Genomic DNA, 17,775 nt, shown 5'->3' on the forward strand with positions numbered 1-17,775 from the left:
TCGGAAATTTATTATCAAACAGGGGACATGCACAGAAATTTTAAGACCTCTAGCTCTAATAGTGGCTCAGATAATAGGGGAGGGGGCGTTGAACACCACCACCTCACCCCCGACCGATAAAGATGCGGCAAGGGGCCCGACTGTTAAGAATTAAGTAAATTATATAATATGACATTTAGTCAAATTTCAAACAAATATTTTTTCATTAATTCATTTATAAAAATCAATATTATAAATATGAACTCACAAAGAGACGTTGTATGTTATCATAATACATTTAGTCTGCTATGTAAAACAAAACAAATTTTTTTCTTCTTTCATTGCAGGGATGATTCTGGTACAAAAAAAACAAAAAATAATAAATTATTTTTGATTTAATTTGATATTACCGTACAATATTTTTTTATATACATAATTTAAGAAATATATTCATAACATCTTCACCTGTCATAAAGACGACATATAAAATCAACATCCTGATAAGGATATTAAAGTTTATGTTAAAAATTTTCAAATTCATTTTATGCTTAAGAAGGAACGAGAAGGAATTGAATCTCAACATTAACTTGTTATTTTGCTTGTATATTTATCATATTTGTTTACAGTTTATTGGTAAAGTTTGGTAATACTTTATTTCGAGTCTATCATGCAGTGTGACGGCATTGATTATCATTCTTTAATTTCCTTCAATTTAAATACTTTAAACATATTTTACTCTGTAGCTATAGCCACGAATAATGGACAAATGCTGAAAGTTCTAGTATTGTATCATGTTCGCTCGTCGTCGGGGAGGTGATGGGTTCGATTTCGGGTCAACACCGCATCATACTAGATACTTTAAAAATTATACCAATTGCTATGTCTGGTACGTAATACTAATAGGTCAATAAACAGAAGCAACTCATTACATTGCAAAGAAGGACTTTCAGACAAAGGACGTGCAATCAAAGAGTTAGATTCTGTTATGTTACATTATACCCTGGGTGTTTGGACAGAAAAGTAGAGATTGGTTCCAATTAGTTATCCTTGGTTGTTGGTCTTTAAAGTGTCATTGACAGCAGCTTTGCCAAAACGAGATATTTGACTTAATATTTCATTGTTAGGTTAGCATAGCATTGTAATTATATGTTTTTAGAAGTCAAATATATCCATAAATATTAGACAATTTATAATTTAAAAAGCGTTGTGTTATTATGTCAGCTAGAAGCACTTTAGTATTTCAAATTGACAATTAACAATTAATTATGCAACATATAAATGTAGTAATTTTGTCATTACAATGGCAATATGTAGATTATTATATCAGCCATGAACACTTCTCTTTATTTTGATATACTAAGAATAAATCAAACATGTCATTAGTAACTTCAAGTCATTGCCATCTTTATTAATTTTTCATTGAGTATCCTATATTCTTGAATGCAAAGTATATTATGACTGTGCCATTTTGTTTATCTATTCCATGAGGGGTTGGGGGAGGGGGGGGGGTTGATACTGGGTGGGTCAATCATAATATGTCCGGTTCATGTCTATATCAATCATTTTTTTCATCCCTTTCCTCCCCATTCCACCCTCCCCTAGGGGTTTGGGTTTAGGTGGTGTTTACTTTTTCGTCATTATTAAACTTTGCTTTGCATTATTTTGTTCTTTTGGGTTAGTTATAGTAGTGTTGTTAACAGTGAAGCTTCTCAATAAAAACACGTATTCTTTGATTTGTATACGTCAGGGAGGGATGTGACATTGGACTGTAAATTACACTGGTACTAGAAGTTTTATAAAACTTTGGGTACTTATATAAAATTTTTATAGGTTGGTATCAAAAAGGTAAAGTTAAAACTTTTCAACCAATGATTTTAATTAATGCTGTTAAAAGAATTCGTTTTGTCTTTTTAATGATAATTATATCTAAGGGATAAAGTTAGAAAAGATAACTTCAAACTTTCCTTTGGTAATTCCTGTAACAATAAGGAACACTTTTGAAAGCGTATCTGCCCTATAGTTTTTAGCACAAAGTCATTACATATATCTATTTTTAAAAAATCCATTTTTTGCTATTTTACACTATTTTTTAAAAATAATAAATTTTCCCATTAATTTGATTCATTGGCAAATTAAGCATAGACGTCTTTATAAAGGTCCATAAAGCATTCCCAATTTTTTTCGAACTTAAAAAACTTTAAAAAAAATTTCTTTAGTACAACAGTGATGACACTGTAAGTATAGATAGAAAATGTTAGTTTGTCCAATCGTCTTTTTTCATGACTTTTAGTTTTATATATGTTGTTTAATGTTTACGATTCAAAACTGAATTTTTCTTAAAAGTACATAATAAAAATGTACTCTTAATGATTATTTCTATCTTTAATAATAATATTTTTTATAAAAATTGAAGTGAATAATAATAGCATTTGCTTCTTATAACTAACCACAGAAAAATCCATCTACACTGTAAAAAAAAATATGGAAAGTATTTATTCATAATTGGATATTTTTCTCTATATGGTATCAATATGATATTATATAGTATTCATTTCCAAAACAAACTAATGACATATTTATTAAATGAAATTTGTAATTGCACAACTTATTATTTATTGTCAGAGAAACAGGTCTAAGAGATGCTGTAAATGACAATCTGACCGTCGTATTTGCAGACGTTTTCTATTTATAATGTAGCTACACTGCTAAAAATTCAGAATTCTCTGTGAAAAACACTTACACATTAAAGTTTTTTTAATAGTTATTTTTTACAGTCTGCAATGAAATGCCCTTCGGACGTCTAGAAGTTGCTGCAATTAACAATTAAACACAGAAAAAAGTTTTTTTTTCATAATTAGACCTCTGAGTTATCAGAAATAAAGATATTATGGATTTGTATCACTTAATTATATTAAATTTTTGTTAAGTCAACATAAAACTGCAGTTGTTATGTCATGATGGCCACTTTTATGTAATTTATTATAAATAATGTAGATACAACTTACTTTTCCTTAACAATGATTGGAATCCTTGGTCTTCCAAAAAATTGGCTCTTTTCATGTAAACTAAATATCTGACTCGCAATATATGTATGCAATATAAGCAGATACACCCCTAGTGGCCTCTAGGGGATAAGTTTTAAGAAAAAGAAAAAAAATTGGAAGTGGGTGATATTTTTCAAAAGCAATTTCACATTGGTAATAGATATATAGCTCCCCTGGACCTCTTAGTAGCTTTATATAGGTCCTGGGATTAGCAAGATACTTCACTACAAATAGACAGATAGAAATTCTATTACTTTCATAAATGATTAATGAATACTGTTATTCCTGAAATTTTTGACGCTTTTTGTATGAATTGTTGGGGAGATAATTGTATTTTGATTGGTTATATTAATTCCACATAATTGATGCAACCTTCAACAAGCCTTCAGTAAAAGGAATATTAGCAAATAAACTCTACAATCATCATAACATAAAAGTAACAGGTTAGTAACAAATGATCTTGCTAACCAATAAACCAATATGATTCTTCTTTACAATGTAGGTCCCTGTAAGGTTTATAACTACATAGGGGAAGGATACAAACACCCTTCAAAGAGAAATCAACCCTAAAAAAAGAGCCCCTCCAAATTTTGTATAACTTCTTTTTCAAGCTAAAATTGAAAGCGGGAAGAGTCTGCTCTCACCCCATCCTCTTTATAAAGGCGTCCTGTTATAAATAAAATAGTAGATCCTATTTTAGGTTCAGGAAGTCCTAGTAAGGGTTAGAATAGCCCCGCTAGGATAATTATTATATATAACATATTTCCAACATTTTTCTAATACAGGTTTCCTCTACTAAAATTACCATCCTTGTTTCACAAAAAAGTATAATTGTATCTTTTTAGGATGTTTTTTTTTAAATGCATAAAATAAAACTCATTAAATGTTTTCTCAGATTTTTTTCTTGATAATATTCTGTTAATTAATTTCTTTACACGTACAATTGTCATTATATAAAAGTAACAGGGTGTCTTTGTTAAGATCTAACTAACTGCTGGACAAATATGATTCTACTTTACAGCATGGCTTCTTATAGTTCCAGGGAAGGTTTATAACTATTTGGGGGAGGGTACCTACACTCTCAAAAGATAAATCGTCCCTAATGCTAATTTTTTTTATAAACTAAAATTTAAAGTTGATGGTCGACTGCCCCTCCTCTCTATTTGTTGTGTACATGAGTGTGTATTTCTAGTAAGATCTCATAAATAACCACTGAACCATGTCAAAAATTGTTTTATCAAATCAAGTTTTTTCCCAAATCGAGGCCATCCCCCCTTCCAAAAAAGCCTTTATCTAGAAAAAACATGATACCTCCCTTAAAGTATTTTGATTATTTATGTAAACAAAGAGTGTTATGTTGGGAGGGAGGGACCTAAATCAACTATTTGGGCCATGCTCTGGTCTATAAGACTATGGGCAAATATAAAGGTAATGCTATAACGAGCTTAATGGCAAAAGAAAATATGAATTATAAGAAAGGTGCACTACTAAAAAATTATTCAAATTTTGCATCAAAAATTGACATTCTATGAAAACAAAACAAGCACAAAAAGTCAAATAATTTTTTTTATATTTATTAAAAATAAGAGAATGTTTGCCTGTTTGTGTGTAGCATAGAATCTCACTAAACAGATATGATTCTACTTTACAATAAAACTTTTTACTGGATATGGGACAGGGTACCTCCAATTCTCCCGAGAGAAATAGCCCCCCACAAAAATCACCCTCCAATTACTTAAAAAAAACTAAAATTGTATATGGAATGTCCAACTCCCCCTCCCTTTCATTAAGTGCCCTTAGAGGCCTCTAGGGGTGTAGCTGCTAGTAATAGATAGATAGAAGAATACAGGAAAGTGATTTATCTGCAGATTATTAATTACGGAGTACAGACCAACCTTAATTATAGAAAAGCTTCGCTACAAAAAATGCACAATCCGTAAAAAATTGTAATGTCAGTGGGTGGGAAGGTTAAATGTCAATGAAAATTATCAGAATTCACCTTTTTCTGAAAACTGGAATAATTATTGCATTAATAATCATATTTCCTGCCGACGTTTTTTTTGTGCATAATTATTACAGGATTTCAATATCTAATTAAAATTGCAATTAAAGCCTTCTATTTGGCGTTTCAATTATCACAGCGGCGTATGAATTTCCGAGGGAAGTTGGGGGTGAGGGGGGGTGGGGGTGGATTAAGCAGTAAGTCTTCAAATCAATACTGGCCCTAACAGTTTCATAATCACAATATTTCATTGGGACTTTGAAGACTAAAATAAATTTTGGATCAACTGCAGTTCACGGTAAAATATTCCTAGTAAGGAATATTTCCAAAAATCTATGAATATTAAAGGCTGCTAGCTGAACTGCAGTTAATCCTAAATTTTAATTCAAAATCCTAGGAAAAGTTACATTTATATAATTACCCCTTTTAAAGATCTTACATTCTTACATACTGCATTGTTTCAGAAAAATTGTATTTGTATTATGAAATTTGACAAAGACGACGACTCGACCAAAGTTCCTAAAACTCGCCCCATCTCCGCCAGAAACGATAGGTAACGTTCTTGTTATCATAATCTTTATTGTAGCGAAGCTGTTCTTTAATTTAATTGCTATATCTATCCGTCAGTCCGTTCGTAATGCTATAGAGAAAATGTGATTTTCTTCAATTCTTTTTAAGATATAAATTTAGATTTTATTCTTATTATCAGTGAGCATCTGCCCTATTATTCACTTTGTCCGTTTGTCCATTCATGATTATTTTGTACTTTGTTACTTTTTGATGTTGTAACTTTTTTTGCGTTTTTACTTTACATTTCATAATTTGTGTTATGACCGTGTACAATCATATTTACTAAAAAATCTCTGCAGTTAATGGACGTAATTGTCCTTGTTTAAGAATGAATGTATTATTACTACTTGGAGTATTACACAATGGAACAAGTGTTAGGGACCATTTTCTTTTACTAGCAAATTGCTTTCTGCTCTTTTGTAGCGACTTGGCTGTGTTAATATTTCTGACGCTATTGGCTGATATTTAAATTGAAAGTCGGCACAGTGTCCACGGGGTGGGGACTTACAGTTTTTCCCCATCCATTGTTTTCCTTTACTTATACTCTATCCATTTGTTTAGGAAACTAAACAGAAGTATCAGCCTTGACAACAACCCCAGAAGAAAATCTCACTTGGACAGTCTGACAGATAATGCTGCTAATAATAAGGAAATATTTGGTTTTACATTTTAATATACTAATCATGAACATATTGAAGTATATCCCTAATGATGATGCACAAAATTACACCCACTGTGGATAAAAATTAGTGGTTGAACGTTTAAATATTCAACTTAAGAAACCAACCAATAAAAATTCAAGAAAAGTCCCCAAAGGTTTTAAGCCAACGAATAAGAAAGCGTTATTACAAAACTTTGGTGACTAATGAAGTAAACAGCTCATTGTCCCCTCTCTATCTGATTAAAACAATATATAAATCTAGGGGTTTCGTTTTCAAAGGGGTAAGAAGAGGCAGAAAAATTGCGTAAAAACAACCAAAGGCTTAAATCTAGAAAACAAGTATGACATAATCAGCTCGGTAGTTTTTGAAATCTTAACTTTCTGACAAAAAACTTACTACTTTATATCATAGGATGTATTTATTCACTCGTGTTATAGTCATTTAACTTTAGAGAGATCTATATATATATTTTAGGGATTATTTATAATTGATTGTCTCCTCCCTCCTTGCCTGATTAAAAATGGGCTAAAACCATGCATATCCTCAGGCTGAACTGAGACCAGGTTATGATTCTGGATTTGATCCCAGCCCAGAGGCAGTGCACAAGAAAATTCTAGGTTTTAAATACAATGACATTAAGTTAAAAAACAACAGAGATAATTACTTTCTATATTATCTAGCGGTTGCATCCCTAGCCTTTAGGCACTCTTTAGCTGAAATGGTAGAAAAGAACAGGAAAATAGCCCCAAAACAATCTAAAAATAAAATAGCCTAAAACAACCCTGGGACCTAAAATATTAATTTTTTGGTGGGTATTTCTCACCTCCCCCCCCCTCCTTCTTATATTTCAGCGCTCCTTAAAGTTGAACTAACCCCACCCCTGTAGCGACTTGGCTGTGTTAAGATTCCCGACGCTATTATTTGATTTTCTAAGACACAATTAAAAATCGGCATTAAGTTCTATACTAGGTTATTTAACCTCTTCCCCCTCTATTGTTTTTTTTCTAATATAAAAATGTCAATTTTTGTATTAAAAAACCTAGACACAGAAAACGGCAACAATCCTGCTTTTAAACTCAACATCCGTCGTTGCTCTACTGGTAAGCTTTTACATTTTAACGTAGGTCCAGTGATATCGCGTAAACTGCTTAACCCTTTACAGTCGGGCCCCTTGCCGCACCTTAATCGGTCGGGGGGGGGGGCGTTCAACGCCCCCCCTAATTATCTCAGTTCCTATTAGAGCTAGAGGGCTAAATTTTTTTGTGCAAGTCCCCTGTTTGATAATGAATTTCCGACCTTTTATAAGTCTAAGTCAATTTTCGCTTCCTTCACCCTTTTATTTAACAACCTTTGTTTTTAGGTCTTTTTTTATTTAAAAATTTCAAACGGCTGTAATTTTCTTATTTTTGAAGCTAGAAGAAAAATTTTTTCCCAGAAAATGTTTATTTTTATGTAAATTTTACATTAGAAATATCAAAATATAAATTTCAGCGGCCGCAGCTGTACTTGGCAGCTGCCAGCCGCCGCAGTCGGCGGTCGGCGGGAAAACGGCAACGGATCTTCATGAAATTTTAATACGTTATGTAGACATGTAAGAAAAGCTTAAGTTTAAAATTTGAAGTCTCTAAGTCAAAAATTGCGGCCACAGGAGCCTTTTAAAGATTTCTGGAGACCTGGAGGATCAGGACCTGCAGGATCATACCTGGAACCTGAAAGTGACTTGAACACCTGTATTTCATATAAGGATGTACTACTAGAGGATTTTTTAGTATTTTGGTATGATAAAATGCTTTGTTTTAGTCAAAAAAATATTTTTGCTCTTTACCTGGATGACCCTGCCAGGTTTGCTTGCATCCTGTGCCCGCCAGGATGGAGATATTCAAAAAATTCTAACTCCCAGTTGTGTGTCATACCCATACTTAAAAAGTCAAGCAGTTTGGGCTCTTTATCTTTCACACACAGAAAATGAGATAGAAAAAACCGGATGGGGGGGCGTTCAACGCCCCCCCCCCTCCGACCGTTAAGGGTTAATGTTCAGGGTAGCTATGTATTAGTCTAGGTTTATTATAGAAAGAAGTCTCAGTCGCTCGGCTTGAATTAGCCATCTAATATAAAGCCTTGGCCTAAGCATACCTTGTTCAGAAATTAAAATTTAGCTCTCCTTAGCCAAAGCCAACCTTTATCCGTTACTCTAAACCAATCGGCTTTTAGAGGCTGCATCCATGCAACTGTGAGAAAGCTGAACACCTTTGACGAAACCACACTCAACCGTAAACACCCTTAGCTCAGCCGCAGCCACAATCTCTTTCTTCATACATTTGATTTTAGTTCACAATAGCCATAGTATCCATTATAATATTGTTAAATGATTATGATTTTGTTTCTAGAAAGTACCGGCTATTCTACTTGTTCTAACTCTGCAGATAGTTTTGCTAGGTAAAATTATTAATATTAGTTATTTGGTCCTAATACCCTGCAGAGTACCTAGTACTCAATACAACCTAACCTAACCTAACATGAACGTAATTAATAAACAAACAAAACTACCCCCCTTTCTTTTCTTTTCCTTTTAATCTAAAAATAATATAATTAAACCCTTTTTTCTTACTAGCCGCTATGCCCCTAGAGGCTTCTAAAGCTACCATGTAAAGAAAAACCTTATCAGTTCAGAAATTAGCGAGATCCTTCGGTACAAAAAGACAGATAAACAGACAGATAGAGATCCTATTACTTGTATATAAGGATTGTTTGTCTGTCTGACTATCTTTAATATGATGTTATCATCCTTGTTTTGTTAAAGATTAAAGTGAAGTAATAGAGGGGGCATGAGCTATATGTAACTCTGCCCACGAAAGGCTGTCATAATTTGTATTGGGTCTTCGAAATCAGCTAACAGCGTTAGAAATATAAACACAGCCGAGTCCCTACAAGAGAACAGAAATCAATTTCTGAATACGAAAAGGGTCTCCACCAATTGGGACAGGTAGTTGTCTGGATTATACATCTATAATTATACGTTTATTTTATAAAGTGAACAGCATGAGTCTGGTAGTTATCGTGGCGGTCAGCCTAAAGTAGGCAAGAATTCGATCAACAAAAATCAGAGCGCTAGGGTCAGGTAAATTAATGGATAAATAGTTGGATTTATGGATGGATGAATAGATTGATAAATGGATAGAGGTATAGATAGATTTGTAGAATGATGGATGGATAAATGGATAGATGTATAGATAAATAGATTGATGGATGGATATATAGACAGAATGATGGACGATTACATAGATAGATTAACGAATAGAATAATGGATGAATGGATAGATAGATAGATTAATGTATAAATAGATAGATAGATAATGATATATAGATTATGGATGGATAGATAGATAGATAGTTAGATAGATTTATAGATTAATGGATATATTGATGGCTGGATAAACTGATGAATTTATTAATGGATGAATAGAAAGTTAGATGGATAGATACTTACCCATTCAAACAAAAATACCCCACACTAGTATTTTCAATTTATAGAAAAATTGGAGGGTGGGTTATGGGTGGTTGGATTCAGTGTTCAATAAGGCACTTTGAGGTAAATTACCTGAATTGATTTAGAGCCAAGAGCGAGTCTGGTTCTCCACGCAGTGGCAAGGGAAGTGTTGTTGGTGGAATAGACGAAGATAACCTTAAGGTTTCATACAATATAATAATCGATATATATATATATAATTACTTGGATGTTGCAACATATTTTCGCCTCTTTCAATAAAATGTTTCTTTCTGCTGGCTAATGTAACTACACCCCCATCCCAACCTTTTACAACCATCCCCTACCCTACTACTAGAGGAAAATACTGAAAAAATAAATGAGTACTAAAGTAACAACCAAAATTGATGACAAATTTCCCCTGTTATAATATCCATGCATATTATATCCGCTGATATAATATACAATACCATCGTTGATAAAAGTAAGGAAATTAAAATCTTTCAAATCCAGGGAAGTTTAAGGGAGGATGGTAAAGGGTTGTACCCCACCCCAAACAAATTTGGCACCTCCATTTTTTTGTAAATATGTTTGTTGGGGTGGGGGGGACTTTAATATTTGACAAAATAATGTAAAATTAAAAATAATATATCGATATTATTATGTAGTTAACAGTTAACATCGGGGATATAATTTTTTCTTGGGGGGGGGGGGGGGGTTATGGCTGGGAAATTACAATGCAAGTAAAAGTCAAAATCAAGTATTGTATGAAAAAAAATTCAGAGTGTCAGCGAGATGGGAACCCCTAAATCGCCCATGAGCGCTAAAATGATGTTCGACATGGAGAAAAATGAAGATTTACTGGATGCTTCCATTAATAAGTATGTTTTTTTTTTAAAGAATAAAATCAAGAAGGAAGGAGACATTGTACTGTAAATTATACTGGTAACCAAAGTTTTAGAAACACGTTTTATAGTCCATTTGCTTAAAACTTCGTAAAATTTTATAAGGTATAAGATACTAAACTAAAATACTAACTTAAAGGCTACATAATTTGCCTCAATTGTTATTGCTGCACAACTTATGGTCATAATCATCCCTTTAAGAATTATTAATGAGCTAGAAGATACTATCCAACAGTTGAATGACGATAAGATGATGACTCTAATTATCTCTGTTAAGGATTATAAATGAGCTAGAAGATACTATCAAACAGTTTAATGATGATAAGATGATGACTCTAATTATCTCTGTTAAGGATTATTAATGAGCTATAGGATACTATCCAACAGTTGAATGACGATAAGATGATGACTCTAATTATCTCTGTTAAGGATTATAAATGAGCTAGAAGATACTATCAAACAGTTTAATGATGATAAGATGATGACTCTAATTATCTCTGTTAAGGATTATTAATGAGCTATAGGATACTATCCAACAGTTGAATGACGATAAGATGATGACTCTAATTATCTCTGTTAAGGATTATAAATGAGCTAGAAGATACTATCAAACAGTTTAATGATGATAAGATGATGACTCTAATTATCTCTGTTAAGGATTATTAATGAGCTATAGGATACTATCCAACAGTTGAATGACGATAAGATGATGGCTCTAATTATCTCTGTTAAGGATTATAAATGAGCTAGAAGATACTATCAAACAGTTGAATGATGATAAGATGAGTGCTGTAGAGACTTATTTAAACAAATATGACCGCCAGTTTGATCAGTATCAGAAGAATTCCAGAAATAGTTTGAAAACTATTTGCCAAGGTAATGATAATAATGAAGATATTATGACAGGCGATAAATGGATATGGACATGGACACCATTTATTGGTCAGTTCGTTAATCTAGTAGGATGGGAAGGGTAAAAGGGGTGGATGGGTCTGCTAGGTAAAAGGTCCTTGATATTTGGGAGGGGGAGGGGGTGTTTGTCTGTCTAACTACATTAATTACTGCAATAACTAAATGTCTAAAACATATCAACCATGACCACCTCTATTTAAAAAAAAAAAGTTATAGAATTACAATTATAAGTCCTGAATCAAAAATATATATTTCTATAGGTTTAGCTTTAACTGAAGCAGAAGCAACTTTAATTAAGAAAACAACACAAGAATATGCAAGACAAATCAGGTAAAAAAAGGATGTTAAAACAAATTCCTGTAATAGTTAGGTACGATTACTCAAGCGTAGCTACTCTATAATCTCTACCAGAATGCCGTACGTCCATTTTAAAAACTGTTTTACAAAGCTTTTTACCAATGTAAAATAATTATCATGTTCGTCTGACTTTTAGAATGCTGATTCCTAAGACAACAAAATAAAATGTTATAAGCGAAGCATTTCTATATCTATATCCCTAAATATTATCTTGTATTTAAGCAGTTTTGCAAAAAAATTGACATACAATTTTTTTTGTTTATTTTTAGAAAGGACCGTACATCTCCCCGCGTAAATGGTAAGAGCAAGATAGACGAGCACTTGGAGAATATTGACAACTTGGTGCAGAGTATTATAAAAACTGCCAATGAGAACCATCAGTGTCTTGAGGATGTATTCAAACAGATTGAAGATTTTGAAGGTAATACTTCTTAGCTTGGCCGCTTGCATATATAATTACTATAATGATTTGAGAAAACTATTACTCACATCAAAAATTTTATTTGAGGCACTAAGACATTTTAACAAAGCTAAGGTCATCATAGCCAGCAGCTTAGCGATTACGACTGGTTATTTTTGAGATGAAAGAGGGTGGAAACCATTTATGGAAAGGCTGTGACCAAGGAAAACTGATTAAAACAATGCTATTAGCAATAAGTATTTTCTTGAAAAGTAAAATTCAATCTGCCAAGTAGTTAGCAAGATCATAAAATTAGAAAAAAAATATCTTATTTTGAATATTATTTCTTGTTTTTTTTTCACAGAAATTATTAAAAATTAATTGCATTATAAATTATGCAACTCTTATAGTCTTTAAGTGTTTATTTGTGAAAAAAAATTATGCTTGATTTTTAGAATATATAATTTACATTGGATGCTTTCCCTCTCAGTTTTTAGCGAACACAGAAAACACCATCATTTCTTAACTTTTAATGAATTTAACCTAACCTAGTCTAAGATAACAATCAACACCATAAAATAAATACCCCTCCCCCTTATTTTGATTTATTTCAAGAAGCTCTTTATAGTGCCTATAAAAATGGGACAAATTTAAAAACTTTTGGCCTAATATCCCTAATTAAGTCATATTAGAATAGTCCTTCATTCTGATATGACATCATTCGGGATTTTTCGGCCAAAAGTTTTAAAATTTAGTCCCTTTTTTAGGCACTACATAGAGCGTCTTATTTAAAAATCACAGGTAGGGGGTTCTCTGCTCGACTAGGTATTTAATGGGAAACCACCGTGTTATTCTTGATGTTTTTTAGTTGACCAGTACGACCTGCGGAAGAACATCGACAGATCCCTGTTTGACTGGAAAGCTGCCATTGAGAAAGAATTCGCCAGGTTTGAGAGGGAGGAGGTGAAACCGGTTATACAGATTGCTGAAACTGCCCCTGAAAAAGTAAGTTAGAAAAAAATACTAGAAACTTTTTAGCCCCTTTAGGAGAAGCTTATTACAGTGCCTATAAAACTTACGTCAGACTGGCCTACCATTGGTCAATTATAATATATATACTGGCCTGTCATTGGTAATTTTGTCTATGTATTGGCCATTGGTAATTTTTTATAGCCACTATGAAGAGCTTCCCTTCAGGCATCTAGGCCGATAAAGTGATATCATTTGGTACACACAGACAGACAGACTGACACTCTGTTACTTTAGGTGTTTACTTTTCTGTTAATTTTAGGTGGATAAAGAAGAATTGGAAAACTTGATGGTTAAATTACGTGGACATGAAAGCTCTATCAGGTGCAGTCCTACTATCTATCTATGTATCTATGTATGTATCTATCTATGTATATATGTATGTATCTATCTATGTATATATGTATGTATCTATCTATGTATATATGTATGTATCTATCTATGTATGTATCTATCTATCTATCTATCTATCTATTTATCTATCTATCTATCTATCTATCTATCTATCTATCTATCTATCTATCTATCTATCTATCTATATATCTATCTATCTATCTATCTATCTATCTATCTATCTATCTATCTATCTATCTATCTATTTAGACTTTTGGAAGAAAGGCTGACCGAAGTGATGGGTGAGAATGCAGAAATCAGCTCTAAAATCAGCAAAGAACACTCTCGGAGTATTTCAGACCTTCGGAGCGAGTTTACCTCCGAGATGCTGGTTACAAAAAATATTTCTCTTGCTTTTCAGGTACACGGGAATGGACATAGAATCAGGGAGGGAGGGGACATTGGGCTGCTTAGTGTTTATTGCAATACTCCCCAAAGTTTTATAATAACGTTTTCTACTTCGTTTGCATAATAACTTTAGGGACTTTTGATGAATTTTGATTTGTTGGTTCATTAAGTTGAGTGTCCAAACGTTTAAAACACTAATTATATTTTCTACAAAGGGGAAATTTGTTTATAATAAGATGGGATAAATAACTATTCTTTGTTTACTATCAGGAGGAGTTTAATGACAAGTTTGAGGAAATCTACAAAAACTTTTTAACAGAGAGACAAAGCAACAGAAGTAAATTTCAAGATGTGCAGAAATCTATTGATAGATTTGGTGACGATATCGAACAAAGAATGGGTGAGATATTTTTTTTTACAGGGAGAGGGAAATGGAAGATAAATTAATCTTTTTCCCCCCAGTTTTCCATTTATACTTTAAAATAGTCTCTGGTATTTCAACCTAGGGGCGGTTTATTTTTGGAGGGTGGTGATTCTCTTCCCCAAAATAGTTATAAACTTTCCCAGGACCTTTAGAAGCTAAATTGTAAAGAAGAACCATATCAGTCCAGCGGTTAGGGATATCCTTCAGTACAGACAGACACACACAGATCCTGTTACTTTTATATAAGGATTCCGTACAAATGCACGAGATGCATTGCACATAGTTCTTTCATTTTAAAACAAAGAACTTAAAAATGGTTAATATTAGATAAATGAGTTATATGTCATAAATGGTGATTTATTGACAATTCAATTTGGAAGTTAATGTATTTTATTTTACTCTACTTTTTACTAAGTAAATAACTTGAGTATGTGATTTAGAGAGTAAAACAGCGGCTTTGAAGACACAAATCATTGAAAAAATTGATACAGACAAAAGTGGTAAGTTTTACTTTAATAGGACAAGGTCAAGCAAGGACGTCCAATGGGAAGGGTGTAAAGGGGTGATCCCCCCCCCCCCAAATGACTTTAAAAGCTTGGACGTCCTTACCAATATGATATGAGGATTACCCCGGCCGCCCTCCCCCCAAAATGAAAAAGCTTGGACGATCTTGAGAACAAGCACATCAAGTAGTATCAAGCCATTACATACAAATCTAGTTGATCAGATAAAGCTGATTATAATTATATTTCAGCTGATCAGAACCATATAGTTGAGTCTATAGAGCTGATGCGAGACGAGGTTGACTCCTTGTCTAAAAGAGTTTCAGATATCAATGAGAAAATGTATGAATACGAGAAAAATAAGGTAGAAATTTTATTTATTTATATTTTGCTTGTTTTAAAACCTTTTAACCACCCATAAAACACATCATATAGTTTCATATAGTAAAGCAAACTACTTCTATGAAATAGCAGAGACTAAGGGTATCACTTGAGATACCTTATGTATATTCTATTTTCAGCGAAACAACTTATTATTCTATGGAATAGCAGAGAACAAGGGAGAAACAAATGAAGAACTTGCTCTAAAAATTACTCAGGATTGTTAACAAATTAATGGCTAAAAATGTAAGTAAAACAATAGATGGGGAAAGTTTTAAATAACAGTATGTCTCCACCCTCTGTTGACTTTCAATTTGTTCTTTGAATATCAGCCAATATCGTCGAAAATAATAACACAGCAAAGTCGCTACAAAAGAGCAGAAAGCAGTTTGTTAGCAGATGAAAAAGGTCCGTAACATTAGATCCCAGATAGTTGTCTAGGTTATAAATATATTCTTATAGAATCTTGGCTTAACTAAAAAAAACTTTGCGTGACGGACAGACGGAGAGACAGCATCAGTTATAGAGTAGCTTCGCTAAAAAAGTAAAAGTTTTGCAGACTTTAGAATTACAATAATTGGAACAAATCGTAGACATAGTTTTCAATTTTCCATGTTATTAATTTGAACCCCAATTTATTAAGGGGGGATAAAACATAGAACTGTACTATATTTGATTGGATTGTATAAACTAATTGTGTCCAAAATTTCTCCAAAATAATTTTGATTATTAAAGAGATATTTATTTATTATTATTTATGTGTGACATCAATTGGTCGTCCATTGTCTTATCACTTTTGATCACTGCTTTGATATTTTTGAACGTGTGGAAAACAACTTAAATAGTTTAAAACTTTAATTTCAATGTAGAAATGGGCCATGGTTGACAATAAACATCAACCAAGTTAGCTAGTATAGGACATAATGTAAATAAGATGTCACCAATTACCACTTTTACTAGATTTCTAATGGTCGATATAAAACATAAAATGATCACAGGGTGGCTATGTTTGCAAGCTACAACTTATGTAGAAAATGAATTGACTTTCTGTAGTTGTACATATTATACACCAATATAATTATTATAATTTCTAGGAATTATAGCTAGGATTTAGGGATTTATATGGATTTAATATATTCACCTCAGGTTAAAAAAGGTTTTTTTTGTAGGTGGGGGGGGGGGAGGATAATGTTTCTCGGGTTTAAACAGCCCTAAACCCACCTTTGATAAATCCTAAACTTACTTGAAAACTTTAGAAAAAAAGTATTTCCCAAGAAAATATAGCCTTACATGTCGACTACCATTAAAGTAAAACACTAGAGGGGGAAGGGGTTAAATAACTCCCCGTCCTAATGACCTGGAGCCGACTCTCAATTTGGTCTTCGAAAATCAACCAATTGTGATGGGAATAATAACACCGCAAAGTAGCAGAAAATAATTTGACTGAAGACGAAAGAGGTCCTTGGAAAAGGGAGGGAGGTAGTTATCTGTATAAACATCTAAACTATAGACTATCAACAAACAAAGTCACCCATAGCGTAGCTTTGCTAAAAATACATTTTGTTCAAATGAAAATTATTTATTTTGTTGACTTATCCTTTGTTATTTCTGATTATTTTTACCTTCACTTTGCAATAATTTAATTAACATAAGTCACACAATAAAAAACAAGAATAGCATTGTGTTATAGACAGTTTTCAGCGGTTAGCAAACTGAAAAATCATATGATTTTTAAAAAGTTTTGTACGCCGTGCTTTCAAAAATGAGTTTAAAAAATTGGGTGATTTTAATAGGTTGGTTTAAAACCAAACATTCCAACCAATAATTTAATCTACATGAAGGGTTATTCTTAACAAAATTTAAGATGTTTATAAATATACCCTAGTAGTTTCTGCCACTTTTCGAACAGATTCAAAATTCACTGTCACTAGTTTTCAGATTTAAATCTGTCACAATATGACTCTTTGTTATCAAAATTCAGAATATGGCATAAAGTCACAAAAATTCAGATTTCAATCTAAAAATTAATGACATTATGTCAGGTTATTTTCTCATTTTTGGCAATGCAATCAAATCTAACAAAATATCACCAAAAGTCATATATGACATGTAGTGACATAGAGTCAGAGTTAGGGAAATTACCTAATCTGAAAGTCATATATGACATTTAGTGATATTGAGTCAGATTCGTCATATTATAATCGGAAATACCCCTGGTCAGATTAGGATTTGGCGGCAGAGTTTTACTTACCAAAATGGTAAACTCTGACGAAATGTAATCAAAAGTCAGAGTTTTTTGATGAGGTGCGGGATTTAAGTTTCAGATTAAAACCTGACCAAATCTGAATAGTAGTGACAAAAACTTGACAAGCTCAGAATTAT

At 32.6% G+C, this 17,775-nt stretch overlaps 1 protein-coding gene across 1 annotated transcript; it reads left to right on the top strand.

Moving 5' to 3' along the window:
* The first annotated feature begins 7,272 nt into the window (after positions 1 to 7,272).
* On the top strand, positions 7,273 to 15,620 carry LOC145333276 (uncharacterized). The gene is made up of 15 exons (XM_080178407.1): positions 7,273 to 7,357; positions 8,645 to 8,693; positions 9,289 to 9,375; positions 9,870 to 9,945; positions 10,525 to 10,622; positions 11,380 to 11,522; positions 11,819 to 11,888; positions 12,185 to 12,336; positions 13,184 to 13,320; positions 13,607 to 13,668; positions 13,948 to 14,098; positions 14,356 to 14,485; positions 14,950 to 15,009; positions 15,264 to 15,376; positions 15,534 to 15,620. The coding sequence occupies exons 1-15, from the start codon at positions 7,273 to 7,275 to the stop codon at positions 15,618 to 15,620; spliced, it is 1,500 nt and encodes a 499-aa protein (XP_080034533.1).
* Positions 15,621 to 17,775: the final 2,155 nt, after the last annotated feature.

The sequence above is a fragment of the Acartia tonsa genome, chromosome 12, assembly GCF_053477335.1.
Source record: "Acartia tonsa isolate MP-2025a chromosome 12, ASM5347733v1, whole genome shotgun sequence".
NCBI lineage: Eukaryota > Metazoa > Arthropoda > Copepoda > Calanoida > Acartiidae > Acartia > Acartia tonsa.

Excerpts from the sequence above, each read along its gene's own strand:
- LOC145333276 (XM_080178407.1), top strand. The coding sequence starts at position 7,273 with ATGTCAATTTTTGTATTAAAAAACCTAGACACAGAAAACGGCAACAAT. Across the intron at positions 14,099-14,355 it reads ATATTTCTCTTGCTTTTCAG|GAGGAGTTTAATGACAAGTT; the intron begins GTACACGGGAAT and ends GTTTACTATCAG. Across the intron at positions 15,010-15,263 it reads AATTGATACAGACAAAAGTG|CTGATCAGAACCATATAGTT; the intron begins GTAAGTTTTACT and ends ATTATATTTCAG.